Source organism: Heteronotia binoei, chromosome 4 (assembly GCF_032191835.1).
Source record: "Heteronotia binoei isolate CCM8104 ecotype False Entrance Well chromosome 4, APGP_CSIRO_Hbin_v1, whole genome shotgun sequence".
NCBI lineage: Eukaryota > Metazoa > Chordata > Lepidosauria > Squamata > Gekkonidae > Heteronotia > Heteronotia binoei.
Genome location: NC_083226.1, coordinates 39,015,817 through 39,040,022, shown reverse-complemented (window position 1 = coordinate 39,040,022; position 24,206 = coordinate 39,015,817). Strand labels below are relative to the sequence as shown.

General features: G+C 42.5%; 1 protein-coding gene across 1 annotated transcript in view; it reads left to right on the top strand.

The window, feature by feature from the left end:
- Positions 1-9,144, top strand: part of KIAA1958 (KIAA1958 ortholog) — a 74,932-nt gene extending 65,788 nt beyond the window's left edge. The window contains exon 4 of the mRNA XM_060237152.1: positions 7,982-9,144. Within this exon, the coding sequence (XP_060093135.1) occupies positions 7,982-9,027 (1,046 nt within the window). The 3' untranslated portion in view covers positions 9,028-9,144. The remainder of the gene's footprint in view (positions 1-7,981) is intronic.
- The last annotated feature ends 15,062 nt before the right edge of the window (positions 9,145-24,206 follow it).

Genomic DNA, 24,206 nt, shown 5'->3' with positions numbered 1-24,206 from the left:
TCTGGAGGTTGAGACAATGTTGTTACAATCATGTATCTCCATTTCACACTAATCCCAGTGGGCATTGACCCAGTGGCTGTTTTTAGGGAAACCTCCTTCCAACTATCAAGGATAATCACTGGCAGAAATTTCTCTTGCTTTTTCTAAATCTTACAAAGACTGACAATTATGCACAATGTATATTAAAGAAAAGGACAACAATTTATTTAAAAATCAGTAATTTAATCTGTTTAAAACTTCAAAATGAGAAAGTGAATTCTACAACAGCAATGGTTGCCACGTTATCATCATTCAAAGGAAGGGGGAAATGTGGGAATGAGATTCCCCAAGACACACCTGTGGTTTCCTGTGGTGTTAGTAGCTGACAGCAATAACTCATTGCACACACTGTATATTTACATCTCTGGTGAATATTACAGATAAATCAGAAGCGGGTACCTTTGATTCACTAGCTTTAGCAATGTAATAAAAAAAATTAAGGGCAAAGGACTGTATAGGCCATTTATAAACTATATATCAACGAAATACCTTGAAGTTCTGTAGTGAAACCCAGAGTGTGATTTATTATATTAATTACAGTCTTGTGGATTCATGCTGCTAAGCCTGAAATTACAATCACATTCCAAAGTTGATTTAAGAATATTCTTTGGCTGAGACTACAGCATAGCTTATTATGATTAATGTAATAAAATATTTATTGCATATTCCACTGCACTCTTTTTTTGTTTCCCTGCTTAGTGTCCTACTTAGAGGGTCTGATTTGAAAGCTGGCATAGAGAGGAAGATGGCAGCCACTTTGCCTGCCCCTGCTCACAGAAAAAGCAAAAAAGTTGGATTTTAACATCCAAAGGGGCGTCCAGGTATGGGGCACTGGAACTACCCCATTGTGATCTTTGGTTAAATTTGGTGGGCTTGCCCTGACCTGGATAGCCCAGGCAAGGCTGATCTCAGATTTTGGAAGCTAAGCAGGGCCAACCCTGGCAAGTACTTGGATGGGAGACCTCCAAGAAATAACAGGGCTGGGACACAAAAGCAGGAAGTAACCAGCCACCACTCTGAAATGTCCAAGCCCCCCTAGAGACCACCAGAAGTCAACCATGACTTCCAGACACACAAGCGTGTGTACACACACACGCAACACTCACACACAAAAAAGAGCGATGGATTCTAACCTGGAGACAGAGCTGGCCGTAGACTGTCTGGCGCCCTAGGCAAGGCTAACTTCTGGTGCCCCCCTTGCACTGATAGTGTCTCTGAGTCACAGGGATGATACCCAATTTGGCACTCACAGAAGGCTGGTGCCCTAGACAATCACCTACTTTGCCCAGGGACGGGGCTGGCCCTGTCTGAAGTACTGGGTTTGATTCCCCAATCCTCTACATGAAGACTGCTGGGTGACCTTGGGCCAGTCACAGTTCTCTCAGAGCTCTCTTGGCCCCACCTACCTCAAGGTGCCTGTTGTGGGCAGAGGAAGGGAACAGTGATTGTAAGATGCTTTGAGCTTACCTTAGGGTTGAGAAGTAGGGTTGCCAAGTCCAATTCAAGAAATATCTGGGGACTTTGGGGATGGAGCCAGGAGACTTTGGGGGTGGATCCAGGAGACATTAGGGGTGGAGCCAAGATCAAGGCTGTGACAAGCACAACTGAACTCTAAAGGGAGTTCTGGCCATCACATTGAAAGGGACTGCACACCTTTTTAAATGCCTTTCTTCCATAGGAAATCATGAAGGATAGGGGCACCTTCTTTTGGGGCTCGTAGAATTGGACCCCCTGGTCCAATTGTTTTGAAACTTGGAAGGTGTTTTGAGAAGAGGCACTAGATGCTATACTGAAAATTTGGTGCATCTACCTCAAAACACAGCTCCCCTAGAGCCCCTGATATCCGCAGATCAATTCCCCATTATTCCCTAAAACTGCTGGAGATCTAGAGTTGTGGGGGCTGTGGGGGGTGGAGCTTCCCCTGCCGGTTAGCTGGCTGTGGGGTGGGGGGAAACTTGTAAAACCAGGAGATCCCCCGCTGGGACCTGAGGATTGGGAAGCCTATTGAGAAGAGCAGTATATAACAACCAACTCTTCTATTAGGAGCTCCTTGGAGGAAGGGCTGAGTAAAGATGCATCACATACATTGGAGAATACCCAGAATCTTCTCCTGTGATGTTTGGCCACCTTACACTACTAAGTAATGTAATGTAATGTAATGTAATGTAATGTAATGTAATGTAATGTAATGTAATGTAATGTAATGTAAAATTTTATTTATATCCCGCCCTCCCCGCCGAAGCAGGCTCAGGGCGGCTAACAGCATTTCAGGTAAACAATAGTAATAAAAACATTAAATTCACATTAAAATTCACATTAAAATCAGTCAATAATCAATAATTAATTAAAACATTCCTAAGTCAACATTGGCGGTAAACGTTACTAATCTGGCGGTAAACATTAATTCAGTTATTGGTGAACGCCTGTTTGAAGAGGGCGGTCTTGCAGGCCCTGCGGAACTGGTCTAAGTTCCGCAGGGCCCGCACCTCCTCTGGGAGTTGGTTCCAGAGTTGTGGGGCCGCAACAGAAAAGGCCCGGGTGCGGGTGCTTTGAAGTTTAACTTCTTTTGGCCCAGGGATATTCAGTCTGCTTTTCCCCACTGACCTCAGTGCTCTCTGGGGCTCATATGGGGAGAGACGGTCCCTCAGGTAGGTCGGTCCTTGGCCATATAGGGCTTTAAAGGTTATGACCAGCACTTTGTACTGGATCCGGTATACGATTGGCAGCCAGTGCAGTCCGCGCAGCCCTGGCCGTATATGCTCCCATCTTGGGAGACCAAGTAGCAGCCTGGCCGCCGCGTTCTGCACTAGCTGCAGCTCCCGGGTCCGGTACGTCCGGTACGCCATCACTGTCTCCTCCGTTCTCCTGTGCACGTTACCCTTCTCCAGGGCTTTTTTGGCAGAGAAAGCCCAGCAGGAACTCATTTGCATATTAGGCCACACCCCTTGATGTCACCATTGTTTCACGTAGCACTTTTCTGTAGAAAAGGCCCAGCAGGAATTCATTTTCATATTAGGCCACACCCCTTGACACCAAGCCAGCCGGAACTGCGTTCCTGTGCGTTCCTGCTCAAAAAAAAAAAACCCCAACAACAACCCTGCCCTTCTCCCTTGTTTTCACATGTAGAAGTTTGTATTGACAGAACTGGTTAAGGGAGTACTAATTCCAGTGAAGGTTGCTTCTAAACTCAGAGCCTTTTGCGTAGCTTAGCTCATTCCTCACCCCTAAACTGTGGTTGGGACCTCTAGCTACATAGCTCAAAGAATCTGTTTATTTTTGCCAGAGGAGGTGCTGAGTTCATACAGTGAATCTTTTTATGCATAAAAGCTGTTATGGCTTCATGGTAGACACATCAGTCTTTTTTACCAGGCAATGTAAACAAGCCACAACACAAACACACATGATGTTGTGACTCTGTTTTGTTGTGACAAGCCCATCTATTAAAATGCAATGAGCGTTTAGCGTGTTTCAAGCTGTGCCATTTAGGATGCCTAGACAGGGGCATTTTTTAGAATAGTACTCTTGTCACTCAAGATTCTGACAGCTTGAGAAGTTTTGAAATAATTGCTGGGTGGATGTGATATATGCTGGAGTATGAGCATTCTGAACAGCATAGATGCTTGGATATTCACTGGAATAATAGGGTGAATTTTGTATTGGCATCAACAAATAATGGCAGTAATTTCTTGTGTGTGTGTGTGTTTTTAAAAAATATTGCTTCTAAATATGCTTCTAAAAATGGCTTTGATAGTAATAACTACATTGTAGGCAACCATGTGTTATCAACTTTTGTCAAGATTTTTTAATACACCTAAAATGATCTCTTAAGTCACTTAATGTATCATCTGAATCACCCAGGCTGGGGGGGGGGGGTTGTCTTAGCCGCAGGACAACTAGGTAGCAGTCATGGGCCCTGCACAGGGAGGGGGACTGCTTCAGAGGGCCCCAACAGCCCTTCTGCTGTAGCACCACCACTACCAGCATCTCTCCTATCTCTGGAGTTATGTCAGGCAGCAGCAGCTTAAGGGCAGCAGCTGAGGGTATGGCGGGGGGCTCTGACTGTTCTATAGCTGATTGCCACAGCCATAGAAAGTCTGGGAGGCAAAAACAGTCTTGGAAAAAGCCCCTGCCTTGGTCCAATACCCAATGAAAGGCAGGAAGAGAAGGCTCCCATGGATCTTAGGGTTCCCACTTGTGTCAGTGGCTGTTAGGACTGTCAAGCTCCCGCTGGGGTCAGGGGATCCTCTGGTTAGGGTCCCCCCAACCCACCTGCTCAGAGCAGGCTGCTGAGGGGATCCCTGCCCCCAAAGAGCCCCATCGTCACATGATATGCCCTGCACAACAACATCACCCACAAGTGATGTCATTGCATCAGGCACATCATGCTGGGGATGCTCAAGAATTCACTGTAAAATTCTACGGTACCATAGAGTTTTTACTGTGAATCCTAGAGTGTCCCCATCATGATGTGCCCGATGCGATGATGTCACTTCCAGGTGGCGTCATCGCGGTGCACACACAAAGTGCGAGAGAGAGGAGCCCCCTGCCACAACAGCTAAGGGACTTGGCAACCCTAGTGGCTGTTTATGTTCACCCATCTGGGACTCAGCCTACCTTTTCATGGCAGCTCCTTCCAGCCTCACATGGGACAAGAGCTGGCTCTTGCTTGGGGCCAGAGTGGCTTTGGTTGAGGAGTTGTCAGTGATTCCAGGGCCCCAGAATTATTACTAGCCCCCTCCCTCTAATCTAATTTTTGGATGCTTTAAACTCAGTCTATGGTATAAAGATCTTAGTACCAGAAAGAGCATTTATTATGAGCAGTGCTATGTTTCAAGGATCATAGCACTAAGTTATCTCCTGCTGAACAAACAATAACTAGAGAATATTTGAAGAGTGGAGAACCATCACTTAAACAAAGTAGAATTGCAGTTGGTCTGTCTTAAGCAGAGTTACACCCTTTGAAGTCCATTGACTTTAGTGGACTTTGACTGGTGTAACTTTGTTTAGGATGGCACTGTTAACCACATACAATTATCACTGGATTTAAGTAACAGTTCCAGGAGACCAAGCCCTATGAGGAATGGGGGACTTTAGTCAGCCTGGTTACCAAGCCCTGTGAGGAAAGGCTGAGGGACTTGAGAATGTTCAATCTGGAGAAGAGGAGGTTGAGGGGGGGCATGATTGCTCTCTTTAAGTATTTGAAGGGCTGGCACTTAGACAAGGGCAGGGAGCTGTTCCTGTTGGTAGCAGAGGAGAAGACTTCAATAATGGGTTTAAATTAAGGGTGGGAAAGGATTAGTAAAAGCTTCTTTACAGTAAGAGTTGTTCAACAGTAGAAACAGCTACCAAGGGAGGTGATGAGCTCCCCTTCACCAGCAGTCTTTAAGCAGCAGCTGGGGAAAACATGTGTCAGGAATGCTCTAGGCTGATCCTGTATTGAACAGGGGGTTGGACTGGTTTACCTGTATGATGGCCCAACTCCGTGATTCTATGAATATGTAGCGCAAAAGTGGAAAATCTTAAAAGTTTTGAGGGTAGGCCTGAGATTATGGAGTGGAAACACTAATCTAGAGAAGTAAATAGAAAAATATCTATGATGGTCAGAGGAGACTGTTGGTGTGGTAAAATTGGAGGGATCTGGCTAGAAGGCTGAGACCAGCCATGACTGCAAATTACACTTTATTAGGCTTAGCATCTTGAATCAGCGCTGGGAAACATATGGGTGGTTCTCCCTTGCATTTAAAAATATGTAAAGAAACTAATTTGAGATAATCTGCATTGTACAACTTTCAAATAGATCTGGAATCATAACATTTCTTCGAGGAAGGAAATTGCACTGTATGATAATATTTTGTCGTTTGCTCAAAATAGGACAATATATCTCCTAAAGTCATTTATAGTGTAGTCCTAGGCAGAATTACACCCCTTCTGAGTCCATTGAAGTCAATGGACTGAGAAGGGTGTAACTGCTTAGGGTAGCACTGTTAAGATGTGGCCCTTCATAATAATTTGTTTGCATGGGCTAACCTTGTTTTAGAAAACATTTAGTCCTTCTCCCAGTGATCAACTTTAAATATGATGCCTTGTCAGAACTGTTGACATGCAAATTGCATACCTCTCAGCATTTCACAATGAACTTGAAGTTAACTTGCAACCAAAGAAAGAAAGGGTTATCTCCGCAATGATTCTCGAGTCTTCTTGATATTCTGTAAACTTCATTCTCCTGCTATCCATCATTGTTGAGAGAGGGAAATGGTAGTTCTTGAAAAGGAAATCTGAGTTTTATAACTCTGTCTTCATAGGCAGCATATGTGTTCAGTACCAAATGAGTAATTCCTCAGAGGTACGTCAAAGAAGGCACCTTGTTGTCAAGTGACCATTTCTCAGAGCTATCAACTGCTTCTCTGTCTCCCTTATGGCCAGAATAGGGCCTGTTATATTTGGGAAAGGATACATCTCATCTCTTACATTCTACAGCCTGAAGCTATTCTAACTTCACACCAGTTTTTAATCCCTTGTGCCAACAGATAGTTCCTCAAGAATTTGGCCCAGGTTCAGGGACAGCAGTAGCCTAGAACACCTGGCTTTAAGGGGCACCAAGACAGACAGTAGTGAATTTAATAAAAAAGTAATAATGTTAAAATGTTATCATTTTATAATCTTTATATAATTCATTTCAAATGCCAAATGAATGAAGTTCAAAGTACATTCTAAACATTGAATGTGGGATTGGACACCAAATCTATAAATTCACCTAAGGTGCCAAACCCCCATGGGCCAGTCCTGCCCAAGCCATTCCAGCTTCCTTCTCAATTTTTTCAAGACTCAAGAGTGTGCAGGTATCCTGATCTCTTCATTGTAAAGAATGATGATAATGAAGGGTCTCACCACAATCACCTTTTTGTATGCACCAAACATGCATTTCTTGCATGTAACCCACACTTAAGGAAACATTTCTGCAGGAATATCGTACTGACTCAAAACCAACATACAATATTTTTGAGCTGAGTTTTGTATCAATTATTGTTTTTTGTGATTATTTACGATGTGGTTGTTTCAGAGTCCCAGGCTATAGTAGGATATCATCCATGATACAATTCACAGGCATATCTGTCTATCTGAGCACTTCATGCTGAGTATGTGAAATGCTTTCAAGACCCTGTAACTCTGGATTTGATCAGTGCCTGGATGGGAGACGATGAAGAACCCTCTGATAGAAAGACATACATGATAGATATCTTTAAGTTGGTATCTTATTTGTTATGTAATATAAAGCATACTTTATTCTGATGGATGAAAGCATCATTCAGCAAACTATTTCTTTGTGGCTTCTTCATATATCTCTGAAGTGTATTTTGATCACTTGTCACAAACTGCATTGCACGGTAGTGACTTTAAAATCCTTTATGTAATAACTTCTAGTATGTATTATACCAAAACAGACTGTTCATTTAGTAAGTTGAAAAGTGCATGTCATTAAAAACATTTTTGGTGTATTATATAATGGCTTTAGTTCTTTTTTAAAAAAAATGGGAACCAGTACAGCCTCTGGTTTCACAAATGAAATTGTTCGGAATGGTTTTTGCATTTTATAATTGGGCCCCTGCACATAACCTTGGAGTCAGTATAAAGTTTCCTATTTTCTAGCTTGTTCTAAAATCCATACCAACTCAAATATCTGAATTTTCCCCTTACAAATCTTCATGCACTAAAATGTGCCAATGACTTGAAGAACACATACTGGTTTGTTTTTCATATCCTTAATAACATCATTTGTGAAACAGAACGTGGCTTTTCAGAAATGACAGGTATGTAATGAATAATATTTTTGTGATCTTTGCAAAAAAAATAAATTTTTCTTTTGTTTTAAGGATAATTTAATTTGAGAAAAGGTACATGCTGCAAACTCATTTCCTTCCTTTTCTTCTTTTGCCTGCCCCAGATCAAGACGAGAGAGCTGCAGAACTGAGCAGAGAGCAGAATGAGAAAACTATCCGTAGCACCCAAACGGCTCTCCGTAACTTCAGAGAATTCCTTATCTCTAAATACCCCTCAGAAACCCGAGAAATCTATGTCATTCCTTGCAAAGAACTGGATGCGTACCTGGCTTCATTTTTTGTTGATGCCCGCCAGAAGGATGGTTCGGAATATGAGCCAAATAGCCTGGCCAACTACCAGTGTGGCCTGGAGCGGTATCTCAAGGAACACAGATATGGATACAGTATTACCCGGGATAAGGAATTCAAGAGGTCGCAAGAAGCACTGAAGCAGAAGCAGATAGAGTTACGGTGCAAAGGTAAAGGGAACAAGCCACACAAGTCCATGAAGCTTACTTTTGCCGATGAGCTTATCCTACGCAAAAGAGGCTTGCTGAGCCGTTATAATCCCGAGGGATTGCTGAATCTTGTCTGGCTTAACAATACCAAGGCCTTTGGCCATTGTACAGGTTTCCATGGGTCAACCCTCAAATGGGGGGACATTAGGCTTCGGGTGACAGAGACTGGATTGGAATATTTGGAATGGATGGGCCAAGACAGCAGCGATGGCAACACCAAAACCAAGAGGGGGGGCACAGATTCCAGGGTGTATGCAACACAGCACGCGCCACAGACCTGTCCAGTGCAAGACTACAAAGAATATGCACAAAGGCGGCCCCCTGCCATGCGGTATGAGGATGCCCCTTTCTACCTGTCCATCAAGCCAGTTGTTAATCTGGCTGCCCTTCACTGGTACAACTGTCAAGCTCTCGGTAAAAACAAGCTGGCCAAGATGGTTAAGACCATGTGTGAGAAGGGGAACATCCCTGGCAGGAAGACCAACTTCAGTGTGTACCAGAGCTGCAGCACTCTCTCGGAAGCTCAGAGCAACCAGCTGGTGCTGATCTGCAACAATTTAAGCCAACAAGCCGCTCAGTCCATGGCCAGCCACTCCAGCTCTGGCAACTTCATTGTGTCAGCATCTTATGACTCTTCCTCGGACACTGCGTGACAGGACTGGAAGTTGAGAACAGTCTTTAGTTTTCAGCTTTGGATCTGGGTCCGGTAACACATATCAACAGTGACTATACACTGCTCTCCCCATTCACTTTCCCCCAGTATCAATCCACTATATATATATTTCTTTTTCCAACTGAGTGAATAGAAATAGTTTAGTATAACTTATATAGTATTTATAGTGCTTACATTTTTAAAAAGTATGATGCCTACATGGAATGGTAATATAAGGACAGCTTTTTAAAAGGGCGGGGGTGCAGCTTTTGAGCGAATAAAAGACAGATGATAATCTTTATGTAAAATCAACTGAGGAAAGATCTACACTACAAATTTAAACCAGAGTAAATTTACTTTAGCTGTCATTACTTTCCCAATGGGTACTTGTTAGTGTAATCATCAGACTATGATTTAGGAGTCCCATGTTCAAATCTTCACTGTGCCTGAAATGGGTGACCTCGGCCTAGTCACTCTCATTTAATCTAGTTCACGGGGTGGTTGTTGTGAGGATAAAATGGAGGAAGGGAGCATGATGTTGTAGGATGCTTTAGGTCCCTTTCGGGAGAATAACAGAGTATTAATACACAAATAAATATAAACAATATGTAGGAGCTGAGATGCCTTTGTTCTTCCATAGAACTACATTTCCCACAGTTCTCCCCCACAGAAAGCCAGTTTGGTTTAGTGGTTAAGAGTGCGGACTCTAATATGAGAGAACTGGGTTTGATTCCCCACTGCAGCTGCTGATGTGACCTTGGGCCAGTCTCAATTCTGTCAGAGCTGTTCTCGAAAGAGCAGTTTCTGTCAGAGCTCTCTCACCCCCAACTACCTCATAGGGAAAGGAGACTGTAAGCCACTTTAAGTGAAGGGTGGGGTATAAATCCAATCTCTTCTTCATTTGTTGAGAGTCATAATAATTGAATAGATACAAACCTGGTTTAAATTTGAAATGTAGACATATCCTTAGAAGATCCTCTGTGAAGGCAAACGACATTGATTAATGTGAGCAGTACTGAGATATTTTCTGTTTAAACTCTACATCAGTGAATTGAAAATGCTCAAGAATGGTGCTGTGCATTTCTATTCATTGTCAAAGATGTTTAGCAGAAGGTGTTGATGCTTGATGGGTCTCAGAGAATACAGTTTGCATCTAAACATAAATTTTTAAGAGTGTAAGTGCAATCCTAAGTAGAGGTATATCCTTCTAAGTTCACTGAAGTTAATGGGTGTAGAAGAGGAGTTGTAAACTCTGCTTCCAATTGCACTGTCAGTTTCCTGTGATGTCTCATGTCCTTTGAAAGGGTGCTATTAAAATGACATGAATTTTATAGTGGCTAGAGGCTCCCCACATTTTTATGCCAGAAAATATGCTCTTGTTGAGCCAAATAAAAGGAATGAGGGAGAAGAAAATAGCAGGAAATGGTGGAGAGAAAAATAGGACACTGTTTGTTATAGCTTTTTTCTCTGATATGAGTTTTACTCCCATATTTCAGTCATGCTACCTGGGGGGAAACGTAGTTTTGATTTTTTTAAAGTAAAAATTAACAGTGGTATCTTAAAAATATGTATAATACTTGTATAATACATGTATTATAATAATATGCAAAATATGTGTAAAGGTGAAACAGTAGACTGTTATACAAATAACCTTAATTTTTCCAAACTGAGCACCACTCTTCTAGCACTTTGTGTCCATAGTCACTTTTATTATTGAAAATACTGTCAATGATTCAATTAAATTGTAGCTGCAGCAATCCAACACAGACTTTGGTCAGCTTAAAGCTACTTAACTCTGCATTGCATTGTTGCTCAGCATTTATATTTCCTTGATAAAGTGGTCATAATAGTAAAAAGAAACATCAGCCTGACATACACATCGTTTTTCAAAAGTATTAAATAGTTTCACATCTTTTTTCTCCATATCTCTGTAACTTTATTCTGTCAAGAATGGAGGTCCATAGTGAGCAAATGAAACAGTTCTGATGTCCACCATGTGCATAATTTGTTGCTTCCAGTTTGTCACATGAGCACAAATGAAGCTGCCTTATAGTGAAACAAACCTTTGGTCTGTCAAAATCAGACTCAGACTGGCAGTGGCTTTCCTGAGTCTCAGGCAGAGGTCTTTCATATTACCACCTACCTGATTCTTTCAATTGGAAATGAAAGGAAATGAACTTGGGACCTTCTGCATGCCAAGCATATGCTTTGCCAGTGAGTCAGCCCCCCCTCCTTGCAGTGGGCATCAACCAATGGGATGTCATCATTGTTTGGGACTCAGTTTTTTAACTTCTGAGCCGGAAAATGAAGGCCCCCTTTCTCTCTTCATTGCCCTGTCCTAGGACAGCTAGTCTTTCCACTATGGTGGGAGACCTCCTGCTGGCACTCCTTGTTGTCACTCAGAGTGGAGGGGAGAGAGCTTATTTTTAAATGCTGGCATCATGAGCAGTGTTGTCACGTTGTGTGATGTTACATGGTTTTACCGTAATTTTTTGCAATTCCTAGCACAACCTGACATCACTTTTGTCCTCCACCCCCAGAGGTGATGTCATGGTGTACGTGATTCCAGTGCCTCCATGTTCCTGCCCACACTCAGCCTGGCAACCCTACCTTGTCCACAACTTCCATTGCTTAATATCAGGGCTTTATTTGTAGCAGGAACTCCTTTGCATATTAGGCCACGCATCCCTGATGTAGCCAATCCTTCTGGATCTTACAGTAGTTAGATCCTGTACTAAGAGCCCTGTAAGCTCTTGAAGGATTGGCTGCATAAGAGGGATGTGGCCTAATATGCAGAGGAGTTCCTGCTACAAAAAAAGCCCTGCTTACATTGATATCTGCTCAGCTCTGTTATTCTGAGATCCTACTCTGTAACCTACTCAGGGCCAAGCTAAAAGTGACTGGCAAGATCCATGAGCAGGCTATCTCATGTCTCTTAAAAGAGACTAGCTGACTTGGACATTGGCTGAGGTGGAGAGCAGCTACTCGTTTTCTCTGTCCATGTTCCTAAAGCACATCTCACCTCTCCTTCCTGAAGTTGTTATTTGCTTTGCAGAGACAAATTTTCAATTTGTAAGAGCTGTTGCATACAATTCTTCAGCTATGCCTGAGCCTATTAACTATGGATTTGTTACTGATACATGGTATCAAATCTTCTATGGAGCCCGAAGACTAGTGAGAGAGGGTCAGTTGGTACGGTAAAATACACTTTTGGTACCCAGACAAGTGTCTTTATTTTTAAGACGTAAAAATGTTGTTTCTCCTGTTCCCTTAAGAATACAGAAATTGGCCACTCAAGCTCAACAAAATACCCTATTGAACTAAAAACTTTTAAACAGCATTTTTGAAACTTTTTGAGGAGTTATTTTGCTTTTAAAATCATTGTCTTGCCAAAAGAGAGATAATTTCTATGCATTGTATAATTCAGTGATGGTCCTGTTGAAAATGCATGTTTTTATAGCATATGTGATACTTGTAGGATTGTTAACCATTGCTGCTATAACTGTTTATTGTAGCTAAATGGAGGGAAATGGTACTGTTTATGTTGAGGCTGTGCAACTTAACAGTTTTATGTGTGGCATTTCTACTTGTGTCCTTTTATTCATTTTCTTTTTTTGAGCCCCTACTTAGTGCCTTCTGTTGAAGGAAATAAAACATTGTGGCTGACAGGATGTGCCAAATGTATAACTTCAATGTTCTACATTTCTAGTCAGATATTGGGGCAGTGGCTTTTTGGAGTAATCTCTTGGGCACAAACTTTCATTGTTATCATTGATCTTTTAAATGTCGCAATCAGAATACTGTGAAAAGAACCCTGTTATGTAGGTCACTATAATTCTCATTACTAATGGGAACACAGAATCTGAGAAATTGTACTTCCCAGGGTTTCCTCGGGGCATATCTATACCATATTTTTAAAATGGTTTAACAATCTCTTCCCAGAGAACCCTGGAAAATCCTGCTTCAATGTATGGGAACTCTATGATCTGTAAATATCTCCAGTAGAGAATTATCAGCACTTTGCCAAACTATATTTCTCAGGATTCTTTGGGAAAACCATAACTGTAAGTGGTACTTTCAATCAGTAGGTTGTTTACTGTTCAATATACTGTTGTAGAATAGATGTGCCATCATCAATAAATCTGTAGCTGAGAGATCTTATGGAAAATGTCTACCCTGCAAGTCCCATGGAAATAAAGGGCATTGGCATAAGAATATAGTTGTACTTTTTGATTTTTTTTTAAAGATGAGTCCTAGAAATAGTCAAGTATTTCCACAGGCTTTTCACAAACATTATTGTAGCGTTATTTCACTAGCAATCCCATCATTGTTGCATGTTTGGCTTCAATACACAACAATCATCTGTAAATTTGTTATATAGCTGTTTGGTGCCCTTCCCCTTTTCATAGTGGAAAAGCTGGTTGGATCCAGCCCAATGAGTAGTGAAACATTTTCTATAGCAAAACCTTCAGATTAAAGCAAAATAGGGAAAACATGTTTCAATTTTTTTTCCCCATAATGGCGTTGATATGATTTTTTAAAAAAAATATTTGTAACCCCAGGAAGAACATATCTAATTTCAGAAATGGAGCATTTCAGTGGCATAATTAGAAATGGACAGCAGAGTTGCAGTCCTGTTTGGAGGGCAGATATGGTGGACCTTTCTGTAGTTAAGCTACACATATAGAGATTTTTTTTTAACTGAGCATGTGCCAGACTCCATTTTTATTACATACATGGCTTCATTTTTTTGTTCTTCGATCTAGAGAGAGCTCTGGTTTGGCTAACTTGAGTGCTAAACCCAGACCAGTGGGCAAATACTGCTGGTTGCAATTCTGGTTCTCTTAGAGCTTGGCTACATGTTATAGTTTCCCATATGAGGGAGGTTTAACTTTGTCAGGAATTCTTCAGGTTCTGTCTCCATCAGGCCAAGAATTTTGGAAAGGACAGCAGTCAAATGTGGAGGAAAGGAGAAGCCTCTAGCACAGGGGTGGCCAAACTGCAGCTCGGGAGCCACATGTGGCTCTTTCACACATATTGTGTGGCTCTCAAAGCACTCAACACCTTGGAGAAGGCACTTGTCTCTTTAAACCACTTCTCCAAGCCAAGCCAGCCAGCAGCTTGGAGAAAGCATTTAAAGTTAAAGTTGCATGCCTGCCTGCCTGTCTTGTGGCTCTCAAATATCCGACGTTTATTTTATGTGGCTCTTACAGTAAGCAAGTTTGGCCACCCTTGCACTAGCAGGTCCCTTGCTACTTCTTTCTCCCTTGTAGCTAATGTTTCCAGCTTGTAACCCTCCCAGGGCTTAGGGGTGTGGTTCTCAAACCCCAGAACAAGTTGCGATAATGTCGGTGGATTGCAAAGAGGAATGGGGATGGGATGGATAGATGGTAAATCTGAGTTGCCTCTGCATAATGTCCAATATGGCCATGAAACACAGCTAATTTCTCACTAATGCTGTATATTGATAAATACTCCCCCCGCCCCCCCCCCCCCAGTGTTAACTGATGTGAGATTCCTGCATTTTGTGTTGGGGATGGGGAAAGTAAAGTGGAGTTACTTTGCAAGTGGGCCCCAATTAGTTGAGCCCTGCTTCAAAAAGAGCTACTGACTTAGGGGAAATGAGGCACTCTAAGGAGATAATCAATGGACTGGCAAATGGCTTTGCTTTCCTGGTATGTATGACTGTGAACACAATTGCCTTCAGCTTTGTCTTCCTGGTGGTGGGAGGAGACCTCACAGTCCTCAACAGAATATTCTCCCATAGTAAGGATAACTCTAGCCTCACTCAGCTACACTTAGTTCTGTCAGCCTAGACTGACTGGCAAGCAACAGACTTGATTCTCCAGCATCTCAGCTCTCCTGTAGAATGATAATCGAATCCAGCTGTGCTCAGTTTCTGACCTACCAAACTGTATGCTTCATAGAGAGCGTCCATGCTGTCTGCTGTGTCAAAGTCATTGGCAATTTGTATATACAAGGTAATTTAGAGGCTGGTCCACCCAGACTGTGCTCGCAGTTTCAAAGGGTGCCCGAAAAGATGCAAATCATTTTTTTTATTATAGTGTTGTTTATTAAAAGATCAACAGGTGTTGCAAGCAAATGGGTAATACATAATAAAGGTGGGGATATGATGTGATGGAGTCCACCCTCTGAAGCTGCTTTTTCCCAGATAAGAGTCCGCACACTTAACCACTACACCGAACTGGCTTTAGAAGGTGGAAACTTGTGTTTAGAACTTCCATTTCTCCTATGAGACACAATAAAGTGATAGTTTCTGATCTCAATGTCTCTCCCTCATAAAAATGTATGCAAACACAGGGTAAGGCAGAAACTACCATAAAGGCCCTTTTCAAGACAGAGACTTGGCTAATGATAGTTCTGTGTAAAAAAAATACATGCCAAATGCATAACATTTACAAAGTGAAGCTTTCTTGGCTATAGCCTTTTAATTTGTTTTATGTTCTTTCATAATAACGCTGCCTAGTCCTTCATCTATTTCCAAAGCCTTTGTAATTTTCAACGTTCCAGTCACAGTGCGTTCCATTTGTTGTTCTTTTCAAACTGGAAATCCCTTCGTTAGCAAATTTTCTTTCCCACAGGAATGCAAAGAAGATCAAACATTGTATTAACTTTCCTTTAACAACTGCATCTTGAAAGGCCATTTTTTGTTCATTAAATGGCATTTGCACAAATGCAAATAGTGTTCCCTGACTCAGATTCTCCACAGTTTTCTAAATGGCAAGCAAGTCTTAATTTTGCAAATTCATAGTAAGTGGTCCTGGAACACAGAGACAGAGCTGTAACTGACCTGTTGCTCATCACACTTGCAGCCTCTGCTTTCTTGGTAGGGTTGCCAGCTCTATCTTGGGAAATCCCAGATTTCTGGGTTGTGCCTTGTGGCGTTTGGGTAGGGAGTTTGGTGGGGATATGATGTGATAGAGTCCACCCTCTGAAGCTGCTTTTTCCTCCAAGGCAGGGGTGGGGAACCTTTTTTCTGCCAAGGGCCATATGGATATTTATAACACCATTCGCGGGCCATAAAAAATTATCAACTTAAAAAACAGTGCTCCGCTGAGGGAGAATGATTCAGGCCAGCAAAATTAATGCAAATAATTGTTTTTCTATTTGAAGCCATGTGGGGAGAGCCTAATCTGGCACACACACACACACACACACCCGGCCCGTCGCCCTAGGCAAATGCATAGGTCCAGGGCTTTTTTGTAGAAAAGGCCCAGCAGGACTCATTAGCATATTAGACCACATCCCTTAATATTAGTATATGAGGTCACGCACTCATTAACATATTAGGCCACACCATCTGGGATAATCAAATACAAACTGAACTGTGACAGTAACTTTTCCAGGCCCTGCAGCAATTCCGGCCAGCCGGCCAGGCCCCAGGGAGGCTGCTGCACAGTACATCTGGGTCCTGTGATCCCTGCCTGACCCTGGGGAGGCTGCTGCACAGCGTGGCTGGGTCCCATGATCCTCACTGGCCAGCCAGCCCCCAGTGGGGCTGCCACATGGCTTGGTTCGGTCCAGCAATCCCTGAGGCCACACCAAGTGACCTTGAGGGCCGCGTATGGCCCTCGGGATGGAGGTTCCCCACCCCTGCTCCAAGGGAACTGATTTGTGTAATCTGGAGGTCAGTTGTAACTCTGGGAGAATTCCAAGCCCCACCTGGAGGCTGGTAAATTCTGCCTATTGGCAATATGGGGACAGAAACACTGAGCAATGTTTGTAGGCAGCAGGAACTCATTTGCATATTAGGCCACACCCCCAACACCAAGCCAGTTGGAACTGCATTCCTGTGCATTCTTGCTATTAAAAAAAGCCCTGTTTGTAGGGTTTTTGCGATGATTGGTGTGGATTGTGTACGTAAAGCACTTTATGCACTCTAAAAGCACTACATAAATGCTCAGTGTATCATTTTGTTTTTAAATACATATTTGGCTTATATTTTTGAGTAGATTTATTTATTCCTCCATATCTCTCCTGTCAGAAAATTTGCTTCTATGCCTGGTTTAGGTTGTTCTCTGGGTTTGCTTCACTGCTTGGCTAAAAGCTAGAGGGAAGCAAATACGCCCCTTGCTTCTCTTCAGTTGAATAGACATGAAGGACCATTAGGAATTGTTCTTGCACTCGAATAAAGCAAGAATCCAGTAGCACCTTTAAGACCAACAAAGTTTTATTCAAGGTATAAACTTTTGTGTGTCACACACACACTTCTTCAGATACAATGAAATGGAAGAAAGCCTTCAGATTTATAGATAGAATTGAAAACATGAATTAGCATATAACATGATGTAAACTTTTTGGGATAAATCAGGGACAACAAGCCAATACCATAGGGTCAACAGCTTTATGAATCCAATTAAAGGTAAACAACATTTGACACAATAAATATGTCAAAATAGAAAATAAGCGTGTAAGAGAATCTCTTCTAATTGTGGAAAAGTTAACTTTATGATGCCCATCTGCCTCCTCTCAAGCGTAAAGGTGACAATCACTATATGTTGTTCTTAGAGGTGTTATGTCTGAAAAAAAATCTATTCCTATATATTGCATTCTATTACAAACAATATTCCATTGTATTATTCAAAAGAGAGAAAAGAGAGGGAGCAGGAGAGAGAGATGGGAATGCATAAAATACATATATAGTCCTTACAGAGGATGTATAGAAGAGAGCAGGAGGGAGAGAGAGAAATACATAAAAATACAAAGGATGCATGTTCTTACAGAGTATATATAGTCCTTCCAGGTGAGAATGAGTTCAGCATATGCAATGACATAAGAAACCAATATCCCTGTTAAGTTCTGGAGGGGTGTTTGTTCTTGCACTCTTCTTTCATACCACTAGGATTCCACAGCAGCTTGAAGGAAGTACATGTGAAAGGATGGGAATGAACTGGCTCATAAATTTTAGCTGGTTCGTGGTTTGCGAACTGGCATTAAGTTTCCATGAACTTTCCAGCTATTTGTGATGGTTAGTGAACAGATACATTTCCAGACAGTTTCCATTCAATCTAAAAGTTTACAAAACTTCAAAGCAGCCAGGTTGCTTCATTGACAGGCAGTCATTTTGACAAGCGCAGGTTCAGGGATGTACAGAATGGATCCTGTGCATGCTAGAGACACCAGACTCACAGGGGATCTCTCCAGCTTATTCTCCTCTACCTGCATTCCAAGTTTGGTGAGGAGTGGATTTACAGGAGCTCCCAAAGAAGGTGTTCCTAGTAAAATGTTTTCTGGGGAAATAACAGTTGGTCATTTCCCCAGAAAGCACTTTCTTGGGGGCACCTTTGGAGGGAGGGGATAATTTGGACCCCTTAAATCCAATCCTCACAAAACTTGGAGGCAGGTAGAGGAGAGTTACCAGAGATCCCCAGTGAGTTTGGTGTCTGTAGAACACCGGGGGGAGGGGGCATTCTACCAAGATACAAACTGAACGAGTTCATTTAGCTGCTAAAAGTTTGTGATAGTTCATGGTTAGCAAATGTGGCGCTTAAGGAACTGAACCACATTTTCCAGGTTTGTGCCCATGTGCAGTTTGCATTCTGCCTGCTTTTGATTTTTCTTCTGTTAGAAGAGTTGTAGGGAAAAGGATTCCACCTGGTATGCAGAAACCTGACTCCCTGCTGCAGTTGGCTCTGTTGTGCCATTTCTATCATCTGCATGGGACTGGGCACTTCACTGTTACAGGGTAAAATATTTACTATTTTTAAATCTTCTCCTTCCTGCAAGGATCTCAGAGTGGTAAAAATAGGGCTTTTTTTGAACAGGAATGCGTAGGAACGCAGTTCCAGCTGGCTTGGCATCAGGGGGTGTGACCTGATATGCAAATAAGTTCCTGCTGGGTCTTTTCTAGAAAAAAAAAGCCCCATGTGAAAAATGGTGATGCCAGAGGGTATGGCCTAATGTGCAAATGAATTCCTGCTGGGCTTTTTCTAACAAAAAAGTCCTGGGTAAACGTCATTCTCCTCTCATCCATTTTATTCTTAGAACAAGCCTGTGAGGTAGGTAAGACTACAATCTTGCGTCTTTGAAACCAGGGAGGAAATTTTATTCTCAGTTTCAGTAGGATCAGGATTATACCTTTAGTTTCTGAATGCACGCTGTGCAGTCTCACCACAATGCTACTAAATAATCATATAAACAAACCATGGCCAATTTTATTCTTATATCATTTTTTTAGCCTATTCGACAAAGCTCAACAAATTTCCCATCTTTAATTTTGATGACGACTTGAAGTATCTCTGCATCAGTGCTGTGAGTCCAAACACAACTAAAGCAACACTGTATGCACTGAACGTGTGGCGTTACTGGTGCATGACAAAAGGCCTGAAGGATTGCATGGACATCACAAAGGTGAGTCTCTTGCAGTAGCCTTCTCCGCTTGCTACTGCTTTGCTATATGCAGCGGAATTTGCGGAGCTTTGCAGAGCTGTAAGATTAAAGGCAAGGAGCGCTTAACAACCTATAGGAACTCCTAGGATATATCTGTCCTAACCTTTTCAGTAGAAACTGAATATTAGGGTTTGTAGAATCTTTTGGGCTCAAGTGCCGTGTTCTACTGGAGAAAGTTTTCCTTCCAGACGTTTCGTTCTCAGCTGCGGAGAACATCCTCAGTGGCGTTGCAGCCGGAGCAGGCGCTCTGACCTTCTTGGTTGCTGTGCATTGAGTGTGGCCAGGGCTGCTGGAGAGCTGCTATTTCTAGGCTGGAGGGGGTGTGGTGAAAGGGCAATTGGTTTGTGGATGTGCCCATTGTTTGGTGGGGCTTCCTGGAAGGGTAGTGATAAGGAAACTGGCTGTTGAATGTGACCATTGTTCTGTGTTAATTGCTGGGAGGGTTGGAAGGGGTGTGAAGATAAGGAAGATGGTTGTTGACTGTACTGAAAAAACCTTCTCCAGTAGAACACGGCACTTGAGCTTGAAAGATTCTACAAACCCTAATGATGTTACCAGCCATGAAAACCTGAAATCTTTGAGAAACTAAATACTTACAAGATTTGCCTTTACAGTTGGGAGAGTGTGCTATCTATGTGCAGTCTATCAATACCATCATTTTGTGTGAATCCTGTGCCACTGGCAAGGGTTGGGGTGGGGTAGGGTTGCCAGATCCAGGTTGGGAAACTCCTAGAGATTTGGAGATGGAGCCTAGAGAGGGCAGGAACCTCAGTGGGGTGCAATGCCATAGACTCCACCCTTCAAAGCATTGGTTTTCTCCAGGGGAATTGATCTCTTTAATCTGGAGATGAATTTTAGGAGATCCCCAGGTCCCACCTGGAGGCTGGCATCCCTACTTGCATCCCTCTTCCTGGCTAGGCCCCCTGGATTAGGCTACTTGTATTCAGGTCCTTGTTTATTCTGCATTGATTCTTCATGGCATAGTACCCAGCCCCCTCATCACAACGTTTCTGGCTGAGGGCCTGTCTACTTGCAGCTTAATAAAGTCTGATGAGCAGATGTGAAATAAGATAGCTGAAATTAATGTAGTGATGAGAGGGCGAAGAGAAAAGGGATCATTGTAACTTTCTCGGCTGCAGGCATCAAAGGTAATATTATTCATGCCTTCCTCCTGTTTTTGCAAGCACCTCATTATAAGCAGCTTAAAACCTTCCTTTTAATTATGAGTTTTATAGGACCTGTAAGTAGACCTGAGTGGAATGGCAGGATAGGAAATTTCCACTACTGCTATGCAACAGATAATGGGCTGCTTGGACCACTGATTAAATAGCTAGACAAATTCAAATCATAGACTACAACAAGTTGGTCAACTGCAGAAAGATCCCTGGAGACCAAATAGCTCAAGGTGATTTGTGCCAGAAGACCAGGCTATGTACAGCAGAGGAAGAGAAGGAGGCAATTATTATAATTTATTTATTATTGATGTTATTATCAAAGATTTCATGTTTTCACGGCTGGTAACATCATTAGGGTTTGTAGAATCTTTTGGGCTCAAGTGCCGTGTTCTACTGGAGAAAGTTTTCCTTCCAGACGTTTCGTTCTCAGCTGCGGAGAACATCCTCAGCGGCGTTGCAGCCGGAGCAGGCACTCTGACCTTCTTGGCTGCTGTGCATTGAGCACTTAATGCACAGCAGCCAAGAAGGTCAGAGCGCCTGCTCCGGCTGCAACGCCACTGAGGATGTTCTCCGCAGCTGAGAATGAAACGTCTGGAAGGAAAACTTTCTCCAGTAGAACACGGCACTTGAGCCCGAAAGATTCTACAAACCCTAATTTATGTTATTGATAATCCACTTTGCTTACTGAGACTCAAGGCAGGTTGGCTTACAGTATAAATCTATGTAGTCAATAGGGTAGGCCATCCAATAAGCAATGTAATAGGATTAGGATTGGGGAAATCTAAAACCAAACCAAACATTAAAACAAAGCTCAAACAAAGCAAAAGTATTAACAACATATTAAACAATGCAGAGATTACATAGTAGCAGGACTTTTTTTGAGCAGGAATGCACAGGAACACAGTTCCAGCTGGCTTGGCCAGTGTTCTGGCTCAAAGAAAGGTCTCCAGCAGAGGGAAGGCACTAGGCAGCTGCGTGCTCCATCCTCTTTGCTGACTCCAACCTCCAAGGAGCTTGCAAAGAGAGCCACCCATGAGCACCTCCTCCTGGGGAAAGGTGGACCTGCTGCTGCCTGCTCCACTGCACGTGGCTCTGTCTCTCTCTGGTTGTGTTTAGTGTGTGAGTGTGGGGAGGGAACAAGGTCTCTCATTGGCGTGTGTGAGAACACAGCTGATGGCACTGCACTGTTCTGTGTCAATATGTGAAAAGTAGGCTACTGAATGGGTGACTCACTTCTGGTGATGTCAGGGGTGTGGTCTAATAGGCAAATGAATTCCTGCTGGGCTTTCCCCCCAAAAAAGCCCTGAGTTGTAGGATAATGCATACTACCGTAGGTAGTACATAATATACATAGTAGCATAGTCCAGAGTCCCTTTGTTAATGCTTCTTCTTGAACTGGTATGTTATAGCCTTATTACCTTTGTAAAAATGCCCTCCTAAATAATTTAGTTTTGTATAATTTGCTGAATTCCAGGAGACTGGGAACCTTTCTGATGCCATTTCTAGGGCTGGCCCTAGGCTATCTGGCACACTAGGCCGGGCTAACTTCTGGTGCCCCCCCCCCACAGCCCTGATAACATCACAGAGTCACATGGGGGGCACCCAATTCAACACCTCCAGAAGGCTGGTGCCCCAAGCAATTGTCTAGTTTGTCTAGTGGCAGGGCCAGCCCTGGCCATTTCATAAGATGGGGGCCACAACAAAGAATGCACATATGTTCTCCACTGCAGCACTCACTTCCTCTACTAGCACTACCATTTCTACAGATTCAGTGTTTTCCATGGAGCCTTTACACATGAAGAAGTGCTAGCGGCAGAGGGAAATGAGCACCACAGCAGAGAACAGCCTCTATAATGGCTGGAGACAAGTGTGAGGGGGAATTATGTCATAGGATTCAAGCCACTATCTTGATCTCAGGGCTTGATCTCCAGAGGATGATAGCATGTGGGATTTTAACACAAATGTTTTCATTTCATTGGACCTAGATTTCTGCTGTGAAGCTGAATGAACTCCTTGAGGATTTCTATGTCACAGTAAAGAAGACTGATGGCTCTGATTTTCTGGCCACCTCTCTGCATGCTATCCGTCGAGGGTTAGATCGGATTCTGAAGAATGCTGGGATTAGTTTTTCTATCACAAGCAGAACCTTCAGTTCCTCAGCCAGGAAGCTCAAGGAAAAACTGCGGGTGCTCAATAAGGCCGGAATGTCAGGGTCTCGCTCTCGCAACATTGTCTATTTTTCCCTTTTGGATGAAGAAGAGATGTGGAGGACTGGATGCTTGGGTGATGAAAATCCAGTAGTATTATTGTCCACAGTGGTAAAATATAACAGCCAATATCTTAATATGAGAACCTTACAGGAGCATGCTGATTTAATGTATGGTGACATTGAGCTGTTGAAGGACTCTCAGAATCGACCCTTTTTTGCCAGAACAGACAACGTGAAACGACAGAAAAGGATGGATTCCAGCAGAGTGTGCTATGGCCAGATATATCATGAACACTCCAAAGGACACAAGCTGTGCCCTTACTGCCTCCTCTATAAGTACATGTACATCCACCGGCCTCCTTTGCAAATGGAAGCCAAGTCTCCTTTTTATCTGACTGCTCGGAAGGAAATAACTGGTATTGACAGTGTATGGTATGAAGAGCAGAGAATGGGGTTGCGCTCTCTAAGGGGGGTTGTCCCAAAATTGGCTAAAAAAGTCAAACTGGACCATTGTGAGAACTTTACTTTTGTTTCATTCACTCAAGTCTCCCAAAAATTCGCCCCTCTTAACTTATATCAGGAAGCATACTGTCCTTCTATTTTAGACACTTCAAGTCAGTTATAGTATAAGCACTAAGAGTCAGGAATATCTTTCAACCTACCCAACAGCCTGAATATCCTATGAGTCTAATAGGCAGTTAGCAATAATACATTGTGCTGAGATTTAGTTTGGTATAAAGTGGCTGCTATTTGGTTCTAAAATCTGAGGGAGGATCTACTATGCTTGGGCTTATCAAAGCAAATAAACATTACAGCCAGTGAGACCAACTACTGGAAAAGAAAATGAAATGCCTAGGAATAACAAATTATACCAAAAGGAAAGACATTATAAGACAAATTAAAAAGTGTATAAGGAAGCTGGATATTACAAGCACATCTTTTTGGGCATTTAAGGTATGTTCATCACTCCATTTGGGAATTGCCCTCCTGCAATTTTCTATTTTCTCCAAACAAAAGGAAAGGCTGTCACAGATTTTCTCATTCTAAAACAAGAGAGTTATTATAACCAGAGTCAGATATCTCTTGAAGCATAAATGCCTTTGCTTCCTTTTGGAGTTTGTGTGTACAATTATTTCTACCCATCATCTATAAATATAGCCGTCTACTTGCTGTAATATCGCAAAGTAAAGGTATTTTCCAAACTTACACTGGAGCTATAGTTTCTAGTGGGGTAAGTCTTTGTATTAACAAGATAACACAGAGTTCATTAGTTGTTTTTTTCATTCCTATTACAATAATTATGGCAAACCTTTTAAAATGGAAAAAGTGTACAATTTAATTTTGATTCTCTAATTACTGCCTGAACAAAATGACAGGTAATGGTTT